General features: G+C 39.9%; 1 protein-coding gene across 1 annotated transcript; it reads right to left on the reverse strand.

Moving 5' to 3' along the window:
* Nucleotides 1–1,034: 1,034 nt before the first annotated feature.
* On the reverse strand, nt 1,035–9,407 carry PLAU (plasminogen activator, urokinase). The gene is made up of 11 exons (XM_058029269.1): nt 9,378–9,407; nt 7,724–7,834; nt 7,090–7,141; nt 6,816–6,920; nt 6,141–6,306; nt 5,801–5,886; nt 5,486–5,675; nt 4,703–4,857; nt 3,640–3,780; nt 2,907–3,055; nt 1,035–2,088 (listed from the first exon to the last, which is right to left on the reverse strand). Exons 2-11 carry the CDS (start codon nt 7,781–7,783, stop codon nt 1,894–1,896), a joined length of 1,299 nt encoding a protein of 432 aa, XP_057885252.1. The 5' UTR covers nt 7,784–7,834; nt 9,378–9,407; the 3' UTR covers nt 1,035–1,893.
* Nucleotides 9,408–14,930: the final 5,523 nt, after the last annotated feature.

Below are 14,930 nucleotides of genomic sequence, written 5' to 3' on the forward strand. Positions count from 1 at the left end.
CAATGAAAATCATATGCAATGGCCATGAAGGTATTTATAATCTCCACCTGTTGAAGATTCACTGATTTAAGTATTTTGCTACATATTAAAGTGGAATAGTAAAGTAAGAAAAAGACTGCTTAAAACCTAGAATATTTTTGTCTAAAACTGTATTACCATTGCTTACTTTGGGCATGAAGCATTCTCTGCTAGCACTGGTCAAGCAGTCCTGGTAGTTGCTGTCAAAAGAAGCAGTGAAGAGATATTTTTCTTCTCACAGTCTCTAGTCTCCCATCTCTCACAAGAGATCTCTAACTCCAGAAACAATGCAATTGTAACCAGCTCCCTGCACAAACTTGAATCAGGAGTCCACAAACTTGCCCCAAATAGCTTTACCACAGGCAGTGGTAAACTCCGCTAATAAATTTAGTTGCAGATCCCAACCACAAATTGTATTGCCTAACAGATTGCAATCCAGCAGTGCCAGTAATCATTTCAAGTTTTCAGCAGTGCTTGGTGTCCCTGTCCACCACTGGGCTGTCAGGGCATTAGCCTCAGTACAGTCACACAGTTGTCAACTCTCACTCCTGACAGCTCAGAGCCAGGCACAGCTGTGGGAAAAGGGAAGTATTGTCCCACCCCTTTCATAGCCTAGAGACTGAAGTCTAAGGACACATGACAACAATAACAGCACTGCAAAGAGTGGAGATGTTACCCAGTTCAGTCTTGAGTCTTAAGGACCAGACTTCATCAAGGTATCAAGGTTCTTCTTCTTATCATTCCATCACCATTGTGCAAGGTTCATGTACCCCAACTACATAAAGCTACAGCTGTAGTAGCCTTTTCACAGACACCCACATGCATTTTGGAAAAAGAATTTAGCTTATGCATATCAAATTCTTCACTAACACTTATTTTTTACTAAGGAAGATTACAGTGAGATTAGAACTTAATAATGACAATTCTCTTTTGAGTCACCCTTCTATTTTCCAGAGAAGAGAAACAGATATAAGAAGAAAGTTTTTTTTAATGATAGTTAACATCCATAATACAAACAATAAGTTAAACACAGTAAAAATAATTTAAATAAAGCTTGAGGTTCCAGCCCTCATACAAATAATCCAAATCTACAAAACAAAGACAAGTTTAAAAATAAATCCAGAATAAGTCGGAGGAAAAAATATCACTTCCATATAATATCAGTTAAATGAATGGAAAAAAATTTCTGACTTTTGATGCCTGCAGCATTTGACAAATGCCAAGTCCTTAAATCTTCTCCAGGGTGTACAGGTAGATGTAGAAGTTGCATAATCAGACTTTCCAGGGGACACCTTCACATGTGACCTGGAAGCCCAGCAGCTTTCCAAGTTGCTGCCTTGCAGCACAATTCTTAAGTTAAATACATTAACAGTTTGTAATGCTGACTCAACTACTACTTTTTTTCCCCCCAACTTTTTGATGCCAAGTCTGATCACTCTAAGTACTGGTCTTAACAGGCTAGGTTTGTGGGACTTGAGACTTAGTATTATTCAGTACAATAAGGGGAGATTTTAGACTCAGGTCATGTATAAAATGAATACTTGAGTTAAGTAAGTTGAAACTGTATCTATTTCCAGAGCAAATGCTGGTTCATAAATGGAGTAGATAGCTAACTTGCTATGCATAGTATCATGCATGGGAATACTCATTTAAATGTTAAATATTTTAACTTTCCACTGAGTGGTTTCCAGGTAATTCAGAGTAGTAAGATAAAATATCAACCCTCTCTCTGCCTCGTGCCTCAGGAACACTGATCTGAGTGACTGACCACACAAGCATTCAAAATGAAAGCCTCTTATGACATTCAGGTGTTCACTGTCCTGGTGTCAGTATAGGCAAAATTCTGTTCATTTCAGTCCAGCTGTCAAACACAGGTCACTTTGGTTCAGGAAGAAAATGACTCTTGGCAGCTAGCCCATTCATGCTGGAGTCAATCCAGTTCAGGTATTGAGTAACTCTGGTGTAAACACCAGGCTTGTTTTCCTTTGCACAGCCATCTCCCCAGCTGACAATGCCATAAACCATCATCCTGCCATTGTGCTCACAGACCATGGGGCCACCGGAATCTCCCTGACAATAGAAAGAGAACATATTAGGTCATTGCAGATGGAGGCTGTGATTGTTTTTCTAGAGTTAAGCAAGCTACTGAGGACCTATGAGCTAAAGCTTTGATCTTTAACAACATTGCTTAGATGGAACAGAAGGTTTGGCATCTGCTGTGACTTGAACAGTCTCTGAAGCTGAGATCTCTAGTTCCCCCTGTCAGGATACCAGGAGAATAGCTACCTTGGAAAACAACCCTCCATCCCCATCCCAAGTTTATAAGCATAGATATTAGACTAGTGATACAAGGTCAAGGCCAACATGCCCTATATTCATCACAGAATCAACTGTCTCCCTGTCCATAAGGTACTCTGACACCTGAGGATGCTTGTTCTTCTCAGTGGCTCCTCCTTACTCCACCCAGAAAGATGCAGGGAAATTAATCTAGTTTTGAGAAATCTGGAGGCGCTCAGTGTCCCCTTAATCTACCCTTGCAAAGCTATAGTTAATATGCAAACAGATTAGAACAGTTGCTATATAGCTCTGATGGTATCTATCAGCTATTGCTTGAATAGATTGAAAATAAGGCCTTGAGGAAAAACAGAAGCTAAGACAGTGCACTTGCACCTCCGAAGGAAGGCCTGGAGGGGGTAAAACCTAACTGTGGATTCCAACTTTATTCCAGATATTTGGCCATGTGACAGGTCAACTCCACTTGACATAGTAATTTCTAGTTACATTAGAGACTCTAGTGACTAGTAGAGTTATAAGATGCTGCCAACTGATCCATGTAGTAGTGTACATGTATTTGAAGTTATTTAGAAAATAAACCAAACCAATTTTACCTTGCAGGCATCAATCTGCCATGTGGGATCCCCAGCACAGACCATGTTGTCAGTAACTCTAATATTGTCATAGTATTCATATTTGCATTTTCTCTGTGATATTAAGTTCACAGTGGCTGACATCAGTCTTTGAGCATAGAAGATGTCATCTGCAAAAACAAGAAGTATTTCATTGTTCTCACTCTCCAAGAAACAAAAAGCAGCAAGAAACCCCCCCATAACAATTTCTGCACTTAAATTAGCATAACAATTCCAATTTTCCATTGAGGTTCTTACTTTCACCTTTCACCTTTTGCAGTATTGGTTTGCTTTTACTGTTCATAAAAAGGTCTCAAAGAGAAAAACAAGTAGTCCAAACACAAAATACAAAGTTTAGTTTTTAGAAGGAAAGCGTTCAATAATTTTTGATGGAAAGTCTGCACAAACAATCCCTTGCTAATCCTCCCACACAACTTTTTTTTTTTTCTGCTCCTCATCACATCAGGAACAATAAAAATTGTGGTTTATATTTTGCCTTACTTTGTATGGTTGATATGAGAGAGAAGCATCAGTTAGGAAATGCCATAGACAACTAGAGAAGATGATAGCAAAGGTCATCTTCAAGAGATGCACATGGAATACACATACAATGGAAAGGAATCCTTTTTTAACACTTCACAGATCATGGTGTAAAAATCACCACATTCTCACCATTGTGGAAGACCAACTTTGGGAAAAGAAATAATTTACTTACAAAAATCTTGTTTTCCATAGCCAGCTATTTCACAGTGCGTATTTTCTTTTAAGTAGAGGTTCCTCTCTGGCAAGCAGACTGTTCTGACATACTTGGATTCTACTGCACACTGTCCAGAAGTTGTCCTTATCCTTATCAAAGCTATTAACCAAGTCAGAAAAGATACAGTTAGATTTGTAAAGTTTTCCCCTCAAGTTCTGACAATAGGAGTACTTGGTACAGGTAATGGGAATAGCTGCAATTATATTTAGTTCTGGTTACACACGGCTCCCCTCATTGCTTTTGGAACAAGTCATTACTTAATAACAACAACATCAGTTTCCCAACACTAAAATTAACAAGTGTTCCAACTTGTTATCCTTCCTCAAAGGATAGGGGCTAATACTCTTGCACAAGACTCTTTTGCCTGAGCTATCTTTAGATGTTTAAAAGATCAACTTTCTGACTGGCTGTAGAGGGCAGTACCCGCTATCCTGAATGGCTTACAAAGATATTCTTGGATTTTCTTTACTTCAGCAGCAGCAGGAATCTGGAAGGGGTGGTAGAGTTCTAAATGACAAGTGCAAGAGTGAGAAGTCTGGTCTGTTCAAGTTGCAAAAAACCATCTCTGACATGGTTGCTTTAGGAACAGGCTTGTGAAACCCGGGTTTTTATGGAGTCTGAATTAATTCAGGATAATCTTCAGCTAATGAGGTGGTTGATATGGCAATCCCATGCTATATGATGAAACCTACTGTGCATGCATTTTTTTCCATCTTTTACTATATATACAGTCTGATCTTTAGGCACATAATAAAATGGCAGAAACGCAATGCTGCCACCAGTGCTTATGGAAAAGCCATGTCTTCCACAGGTCCAGAGACTGCTTGCCAGGTAATGCACCTGATATGCACCACAACCAAAACTTAACAAGTGCAAAACCTGTCAGCACAGGCTTAGTTTTCAGACTGTTCCTGCTTCCCTTCTTCCCATCTCTGGTTCTACTTCTTTTGAACGCATGTCACAATTATGCAGCCTTCACCTATCCCAGTGTTTTAAAGGCTTATATTAAGACAACACTTACCAATATCATTCTCATTGCCACCTGTGTCATCTGTAAAGTCAGGGTGAGAGATGATCTCATCAACCATGAATACTTGTTCTTTATCATCAGTAACATTCAGTATGGACTTTCCAAGGAAAACTTTGTAGACAGATTTGTTTATTGGTCTTCTTGACCTGAGTGAGAGTAGAGAGATTGATGAGGACTACTGATTTCTGAAAGTAAGGTCAACAGCTGAGATCCACTCCAGTTCTCTTTGACATTTATTTTAATGCTGATAAGAAAAAGTAAACTTTAGTTTGCTTTGAAAGTTGATCCAATATTCTGAAGAAAAGCATCCTAATTTTCCATTTGAGGGGATTAAGATAGGTATTTAGACATTCTGAAACATGCCTAACTAGTTGCTACTAATGAAAGGCGTTGGCCTTAAGAATCCCCTGCAGGATGCCAAAAGGATCAGCTTTCCATAGAAAAGTCAACAAAAAGCAGCCATAGATGTATTACACAGCTCACCATCAGTACAACTATTAAGCTTAGGGAAGGGCTGAGGTAAAAATGAAATCCTGGCACCAATATACACTGAATTGTTAAAATTGCATCCCACCCAACCATCCACATCTTGCTAGTTCATTCTGCTAGATGTGGGCTCCCAGAGGCTTAATGTTTCTTTTGCTGCTCTTGTTTTGTTCAATCAAAGGAACATTCTTACTGTGGTGCATTCCAAAGGGTTGCTCAGGGAGCATCACACCAAGAAATCAGTTGAAGAAAGTGTCAACTAAGAAGGCCATGGAACTGAAAACTTACGGAGTGTGGAAGCAGTGTGCTGCTGTGAGCACCCAGCAAGGGTCGATGAGGCTGCCCCCACACAGGAAGTGATCCATGCCCCTTATGTTTTGGAAGATGCCTGCTATCCAAGGCTGAGACTCAACCTCTGCCTGCTTTCCACCAACAATCTTGAACATCTTGCTAATGCTCCTTTGACCACATGTAGGCCCTGTGAAAAGAAAAATTTCATTCAGATGTTCTTACAAATAAACTCCAAACTTGTGCTATTAAAAATAAAATAAAATGAAAAAAAATAAACAAAACCCCAATTGTGTTGAAACTAATATTACTTACCACACTTCTCTATGTTGCAAGGTGTTTCTTGAATGGCAGATCCCCTTTTGGTGTAACACCAGGGTCTGCTCCTTCCATTTGGGTTTCTAAAAGATAAAAAGAGTGTTCTTTTCATAAAGACAGTCATAGTATTTTAAAATTTCCAAGTGTTTTGGAAAAAACAAAAATATTTTGTTGTAATATATGCCAGGGAAATAATGCTTCAGAAACTCACATTCCAAATATTTTTAGTCAATAATTCAACTCTGTAATGTTATTTTTTAAAAACATGTTTCTCAGTGAAGTATCTCTGGGACTGTGATAATAAAAGTTTCCACAAGATGAGTGCTGCTTTTCTTACCTGCAGTAGCTGTGTTTGCCCAGCCCAAGCTGCAAAGCATTCTCTGAGTAAGCGTGGTAACGACCCCTCCTAATTAGTGAGGGCAAGTTCCATGGCAGACATTTGTCTTCTGTTGCCATCCCTCTGTAGTTCTCCCCATTTTCAGTATAGCATGTGCTGTCAGTGTCTGAGAAAATAAATATTTTATTAGCAGCACGCTCTTGCGCATAATTGTTCTGTAACAGACATGAACAAATCCTTCCAATGAGGAAAAAAGTTCTTGCATTACACTCAAAACCAGATGCAAAATCCAGACTGACTAGATACTGTTATTAAATTTGCTCTATATGGATTTTGAGCGTGCATATTAATTCTTTAACAGTTTAAGTGAATTTCACAGTCTAATAAGTTCTTCTGCTTCTGACTACCCACAAACTAGCTTGTTTTTCCACCCCAATCTAAAAGTAAGGTTGAGGTAAGGAACCTTAGTGAGGAGGCAGGGACAAAGAAATTAGAGATCCTGATTTTGCACCAGCATTTTCTTGCTTCTCCTCATTTAGTCTCTTAGTATGAACTGCTAAAGGCTATCCAGTCATATCTCTGGGTAATGCTTTCACTTGGCATTTCATATTCTTTGGCTATCTTTTAGACCTTTCCAATCAATTTAGTTAGCATTAAGGAAGACAGATACTCTACCTAGTTCACAGTGAAGCCCAGTGTATCCATCTGGACATATGCAACGACCAATTCCACTGAAGAGGTAATAGGTAATGCATGTTCCTCCATTCAAACAAGGGCATTCTATAAGTCAATGACATCACTGATTAGAGGCAAAACATTTGAATGTGGAGATGAAATGTAATTGAAAATTAAGTTTTAGGTGTTTCAGTATCAATAAGGATCTTCCTTCTTGTACAAGTACAGGATAATAAGTTCCATTTAGGTTCAAATAGAACAGGCAGATGCTTACCCTTGTGGTCTGATCTGCGTTTATATTGCTTGTAGTATTTCCAGCTATAAATCTACAGGAAAAGAAAAAAAGAATTTTTAAGGAGGCAGTTCCTTTTATGTGGTTTAATCATCTTTTCCCTACTGCATACCTTCAACTGTTTAGTTTTTTGCATGCAGCTACCTGCTGAACCTACTCTGTGGAATCTGGATATGAACGAGAAGTGCAACTCTAATTAGGCAAAGCAGAATGGGGAATAAAAACTAATCCCATGTCACGCAAACAAAAACCACCAAAAAAACCCAAAAACCCCAGGATCAGAAAAGCCCCACTGAACTGTGCCACTGCATCAGGTCAACATTGCAATTATTTATGCTGTAGGATCATCAGCAGCTCTTAATGGCCATTGTCCCTAAACAGGGAAGGAAACTGCACCCTCTCCACCAAGCAGTGCAGCAAAGATGCAACATTCATCAATTGCCCCTATCATTTTGCTGACCTTGGTGCTTCACATTGTGCCAGAAAATGAAAGCCAGAAAATTTATTCAACAACGGATTCTTGTTCTGTCCTTCAGAGTTTTTCCCTCTGCTTTGCAGGCTGGGTCTGCCTTTATCCATGAAATAAGATTAGGCTTTTGATATACTTAAAACTTACAGACTCTAATCCCGTGACAAGGGCACCCAGCGTTACTGTGAGGAAGATGAGTAACTTCATGTTGTTAGTTAACTTCTCTCTTTGTTCTTCTTCTATCTGTATTATTTAATTCTGAAAATAAAAGAGGAATTTAGTGTCATGCTGTAGCCTGCAGTGCCAGTTTTCTTGCTTCTGTTGTCTTCAGTTACAACACAACTGATGAAGAATGAAGCTTTTACTTGCAGCAGGATATCTGCTTATTATTTTCATAAATTAAATTAGAGGTTATACTTTGAAGCTTTTTTTGAACAGCCAGCAATAAAAACAGATTTTTTTTCAAGAGTGTAATTGAAACAGAGAAAGAGAAATTGGAAAAATCCATACTCCATTTTTGCAGTATGGACTAAGTTGGAAATTGGCAGATGTATTTAGCTGCTGCCCAACTGTTTGTACCTATTGAACTGACCATTGCTACCATCAACAAAAGCACTGAGCATGCACCTTCAGGGTATGAAAGGGAAAACTCCGTTTTTCAGTCCCTCTCTAGTTATCAGCTGCATTTTGTTGCTGCTCAGCACTTAGGTAAACCTGGCCAGCTGACCAAGTGCCTCTGACCACTGCCACCTCTTGAAAGTCTGCTGGTGATGTTGCCTCACTTATTTTCAGTGTTATAGGTTTACAGCATAGTCTGTCTCAACTTCTTATATGCAGCTGGATCTTGTAGCCAAGCAGGTATAGCAATCTTTCCAAAAGCAAATAATTATAACGTAATAACAATGGGGGTACAATAAAGTCCCATGTGTCTTTTCCCTCTTTTTAAATTGCAATAGAAGTCATGAGAGTATTTTTTTTAAGCTCTGACTCTTTCAGTGCTCTCTCACTTTTAGAAAACTGTAAAACTTCATTTTTAAAAGATTCCATTGGAATCATAGCTATATTTATATTAGCAAAAAAAAAGCAATGCAGTAGAAGAAGATGCACAGAACTGAGCTGTACACTGTACCTGTTTCAGGTTTCTACAGCGGACTAATTTCAGTTTGGTCCTGCAGACTGAACGCCTGCTGATATGTGGATTGCACCTTCTAGTTTTACTTCATTTGGAAGAAATGGAGTGCAAGTACTCTACAGCTCATTATTGAACACTCCTAACACATGTTCACACACTCAGCGGTGTGGACCAAAACACAGGGTATACAGAAGATCACTAGATTCATTTGGAAAATAGACACAATACAAATGAAAATGCTAATGCAGATGCAACCTCTGCTGTTAAGCAGGTGTCATAATGCAAGAAAGCAAATCATGCCTCAGGTACTTGGCTGTGCATGCATTTCAGATTCAGATAAAATTTTAGCAGATATACTTCCCTTAAACATTATTATGACAATTATTTTTAGCATTTGTGGCAGCAATGAAAGTAATTTATTCTTTGCGACTATAATTAGTTTCTCAGGCCCAGCCTCCACACCATAAACAGCAGTACTGCTGATTCCTTTAAAAATTCTGCTATACTGTGGCAGCTAGAACTGACCTTCCCCGCACCTGCGATACCGCATCGCAGTAGCATTTTCCTTATTTAATTTCAATGCAATTTTAAGGGCAATCGTTTCATCCCGATCGATTCATCCGCTGGTGCCTTTAGCTACCGGCGGGGTTGCAAAGGCACGGCACTTACCGGTGGCGGTGCCGGGCTGGCGGAGCTGCGGCGGCTGCCGGGGCGCTGCCCGCTGCGGGCTCTATAAAGGCCGGCCCGGGGCGGGGCCGCTGCCGCCCTGGGGCGGCTCCGAGCCGCTCCGCCCCGCCCCATCGGGAATCCTCCGGCCAGCCGCGATCGGAGCTGCGGCGTGACTCAAGGGGGAATTTTTTATGCTGCTTTTTAGTTTCGGGGAAGGGGACTACGGTCAGGGCGAGTAAACACCTTTGTACGGGGTAGGATTTCTGGAAGGGGCTCCTTGACAATTCCTTAGGGACATATATAAAAACAAAAGAAATGTGAGAGCTATGAAAGGAATGACTAGAAACATGCCTGGAGACTTGACAGAATGATAACAATGATAACATGTATGTATGTATGCATTAGCAATAAACATAGAATGACTATGAAACATGCCTGGAGGTACAAGCAAATGTGGTGTATTATTCATATGGTACTACCCATAATGAGAGAAGCACAAGTGATTTTTTAAATAACAGAGGATTAAACTCTTTCAGGTGTGGATAAAACACAGCCCGCTGGGAGGGAGTATTGGGTCAGAATGCACTTGAAGCACTGGGTGTGTTTTCAGCGAGCTGTCTGCAGCTGAAACACACAACGTGGGGGTGAGCAGGGTGCAGTTCTCATGCCAGCTGGAATGTGTTAGGACTCGGGGCTTACAGCAGGTGCGAAACTCATCTCCTCCAAATTACTTATGCTCCCTTGGGCCTGAGCAATCGTGAGAAAGTGGTCATGGTTTTCTTATAATTTCTGCCTCCCAAAGAAGTATTCAAAGCAGCTCATTTCATGAGATGAGGATGGAAATTTGAAGTGACAGATGTCTAAGAATGCAGACCCAGCACAACAGATCGTCTCTCCTGCCCAGATAAATGTGATTTTGTTCACATTATGCTGTGATGTTTTAGCAATGCAGTGAATAACAGCAAACCAATACATGATATTTGTGGGTGTATTCATAGAGTCTAGCTTCAGGTAGTGCTGGTGACTAAGGTGAGGTAGGTGTCCACAGGCTGTGTAGCTGATGAGGAGCAGTTTCTTTAGAGGTCAGGTCAGAGAAGTAGCTGACCTGAAATTCCCTCAAGAGAAATGTTTTCATAACTTTACAATTCAGAGCTTAAGGAGACTACCTTTCTATATTTGCCATGTAACAACTGGTGTGACTATTCTTCTTCCCTCCCCATTTTCTATCTGTGTCAAGTCTGTGGTATAACCATACCTTTATTTAGGTACTGTCTGCTTGCATGCTCTATTTCTTTCCGTTCAGATCTTCAGGCTCACATCAGAACAGATCTCACATTTGCAGAACGCACTTCACTTCACTGTATGGCAGGAACTGAGTCAAGAGAAACAGCTCAAGCTGGAAGTCCATAAGTGAGCATAAGTGAGGAATAAGCCTTTCTGAATTTCAGGAGAGAAATGTGTCTCACATTCTGTGGTGACTTAATATATCAACATCACAAGTAATTAGACCCTCTAGGAAACAGGGCAGAAAGCATAAGGATAGAATCCCCATGACACTCTTTATTTCAGAGGAGTGGCTGTCAACTAAACTTACCTCAAGGAATCAATTCTGCAGAGGGGGAAATAATCCAGATTTTAAAAGCAGTCTGGAACATTTACTCAATTAATTTTAATACACCAACCTTACGCATAATAAATGAAGAAATAGGTCATAGTTTGATTCAACAGGAAGAGCAGGGAGAAAACTGCATGCAGGAAGAGGGTGGGCTCTTCAGGCCTGGGCAGCACCTCTCCTTCCTCCTCCATGCTTCCAAGGAAGAGTCTCTAGGCCTTCCTCAAACTATCCTTCTGGGGAAAAAACCCTAGAGCAACTGTTTCCTCTTAGATATTTTTGTTTCCTGAGAAGTGTGATCAGTTATCCTCTTCCTGAACCTTTGACCAAGCTTTGCAGATACCCCTGTTCCTAATTTTCTCCTTAAAACCTGCAGGTTCATACTTGTTTTCCAGATGCAAGAACCAAAAACTTTTGTTGTCTTCACTCTGACACAAGATACAGCAAGATTCAAATCTCCCTTTTTCTGCCATTTGTCATATACTCAGGTTTTGCTGAAATACTGTACTTCTTAAGTACATCTAGAAGGCCCCCAGGAGAAGTGACTTGGGCTGTGGTGTCACTGTCTTTTAATCAGACTGGTGACAGCTATGATCAGAAATTCTGATGTGCTTGCAGTGCTGCTTTAAAGCTATCCAATTCCTTTGGTCTAAATATTTGTACTACCTAGATAAGTAAATGAGTTATAGTTGGCACTGGACTGCACTGAACTGAAAATATGATTTAGTAGAGAGATATCCCAGCCAGCTGCAAATAAGTTTGTTCTGGTGTTCCAAGTAACCTCACAGCTGCACTATCTCTATGAGCATTGAATGACTCCTAGGGAAGCAGAGATGCATGAGATAATTTCCAGCACCTGGATTCACTGAGCTGGCTGATGGCTAGCACAACAAGAGCTGAAGTGAAGTTTCAGGTAAAATAATTCCTTGGAACCTTGTCACGTGCCCTGCCTTAAGGCAGAGACCTTGGAAAATCTGTAGCATGGCACTTCTGCCATGTCCTCCATCTGACCTCAGAGCTGGACCTGCCAGCACAGATGGGAAATGCACATACTCAGTGAGTGGGAGGGATGAAACAGGACCGGTTCTGCTACCAAGGGATTTTTGGTAGCTTCAGGGTCAGCATTTGTTCTCCATTGCATGTCTGAAGAGTTTAGAAGGGCCTGGTTACAGGCCATGTCTTCTGTCCAGGACAAGACTGTGATAGGACAGAGAAAAAGCAGGTCTTTATAACTCAAAAGCAAAGTTGTTTGGGAAAAACAATGAATAAAGTTAAATGCCTACTGCAAGACTCTCAGTGGAAGTGGAACTTGAACTTACTTGCTCAGTAGATACTGATTATGAAAAGTCATGAGGCTTAAGAGAGAAACACTTGTACAGACTCGTGAATAAGTTTTGTATTTTGAGAGCCACATTGTGCTTTCCACAGTTAATTTCCTTTTCCTTTTACATGTCCGTGGTTTCATCACTTCGATCTCTTACCGAAATTTGGCTGAGGTGTAGGCAGGATGGAAGGAGGAAAGACTTCTGAAGAAAAAGAGGTAATAAAGGAAGTGCTAGAGTGACCTTGTAAAAGGTACTTTACCTGCTTAGTAGGATTACAGCATCTACATGAGAAAAAACTACTCCAAACATCTCAAGTCATTTGCTCATTTTTTTAGTTAGGGCTGTTAATAACAGGGCTTTATATATTTCTCTTGTGTGCACCTGGATTATATCACGGAGTAAAGAAAATGTATACACCTATTATGAGCTCCTAATGTGATTTGAGTCTGCAGTCATATGGCACTTCTCTAAAATAGAAGTCAGATGCAGTGGATGTAGCCCTGTCAGAGCCACTGCCAGACAGTTCTTGGGTTACTGTGATTTTGTGTTTTAGGTTTCAGTTCCAAATAAAAATCTTGCTGATTCTTTTAATTTATTGTTGAAGTAACTTGAATGTTTCAGACTAGTCGGCCAGCCTGACTTAGCAAATTAAGGAAAGATAGCATTCCATTCCAGCTAGATGAGAACACTGACCCTCAGAGAAATACAGGGGTTTTATCTCATGGTGGTGTACTGAAAGAGATTGTGAGGTTTGCATTGTTCTGCAGAAGTTGCTGTGGTGGAGGTATTATCGGTTACAGTGTTCATTTTCACAGCTGATGATAAAATATTAAAACTCAAGAGAAATACCATCCACCATGCATTGACTGTGGTGGTCCATTAGTAAACCCCAAAAGGCTAGAACTTTTCAGGGATTTAAATAACTCTATAAATATTAGTAGCAAGAACTGCTGCAGAAGTGCTGTTCTACAAGGAAAATTTAGGCCTGAGGCTTTATATTGCCTGAAGTCTGATGGTCTAGTTGTGCATGTTCTGGTTTATATCCAGCATAAGTAACATCAGAATTAGTGTGCTTTGACTAGTAAAATATGTGCTTTGCCAATGGGAATTTCAAGTCCTCTCTACTCGTGCTACATTATGAATGGAGAAGTGTAAATTTGCATAAAAGTGGTTATATGTGCTTAAACCTCTGTCATCTCAAATGAAAGAGCAGGGTTAAACCACACAGTGTGTATTTGCTTAGTGATTAAGAATACAAAAGTTAAGAAAACACCTAGAAGTCATGCCAAAAGATTGACGTGACTTGTCATCTCTGTAACAATGATGGCTTGTTGTTGTCAGTTTTGTTAAAGAAATTGGTTTGTCATTGAATTAAGTAGCCCCAGCTATGGGTATAGAATTTACAGAACATAGCTATATTTACAATTTCTTTGTGTATTGGAGTGTAGCTTCAAACTCGAACTGTGTTTGGTTACTGTCAGTTTGGGATTAGGATAGAAAGGATTTTACGTCAGTCAGAAAGTGTGTCATGAGTTTAAGGGAAATTTTCCAGTATAAAGTTGATTTAGATTATTTTGTCTTCATCTTGAAAAACATGGGTACTTTTACAGTAAAACGTTTTGTATTCTCTCTCTGATGTTATTCAAGTTAAATTTTTTAATCAGTTTACTTCTAGCTCTTGAGATAATAACTGGAATTACTGAATAAACCATTAGATTTTGAAATGTAAACAACTAGATTTCAAATGTTATGTTATCGCTATTCATAAAGTTAAAAATATAAAGCTCACTCTTTAATCTTATTTTCTCAAATTACTGTTTGTATGAGTCCCAGGAATTTCCAGAGTAGCTGATTTTAAGTTGAATGTGATTCATAAAAATTCTTGTACTTTAATGACTCTTGATTACTTGTCAGTTGTTTGTGGTTGGAATCTGAAGCAAGTGGTGATCTCATTTCCTTTAGGTACAATTCAGCTACTCAGGTTTCTTTATTTAATTTTTCTTTCCTTTTCCTTGCTGCCTACTGCTTTTCCTCTTATCTCTGTTATCCGTGTGCGCAGATGTGGCAGAGCATTCTCACTTGGGGGCCGCTGGGCTCTCTGGGATGCCTGTGGGCACTGCTTGTGGCTTTGCAGGCAGCGGAGCAGCCAGGCTTTATCTCTGGCCTGAGGCAGTGTCACCTTGGGCACCGGCCTCGCATTCATGCCAGGGAGCAGCTGCCCCACGAGTGCTCTTCTTGTATGCAGTGATTGTTGTTTCAGTGAGCTGTCCGGATACGGGTATTTTTCAGAGCAGCGATGATCACATCTGAGGATTTCTTCATCAGCTTGATGTGCACCTGCTTTTAAACTATGCTTTGTATCTCATTTAGCAGTTATGAAAATTCATTGATTATGAAAATCAGCAATCTCTCTGACATTTGATCAAATTGCTCATTTGAGGCAGCTAATATCTAAAATTTAAAGATTAGTTGAGCTACAGATCTTGCATCCAGATCATAAATACTTGAAAATCATGTTTGTGTATAGGTGTAGGCCTGTCTTTAGTTGAAATCAAAGTGGTGATAGCACTGAGGAAAACATAAAAAAGATTTCTGAGTCTGAAAGTAGAAGGCAGA

Source organism: Melospiza georgiana, chromosome 8 (assembly GCF_028018845.1).
Source record: "Melospiza georgiana isolate bMelGeo1 chromosome 8, bMelGeo1.pri, whole genome shotgun sequence".
Taxonomy (NCBI): Eukaryota; Metazoa; Chordata; class Aves; order Passeriformes; family Passerellidae; genus Melospiza; species Melospiza georgiana.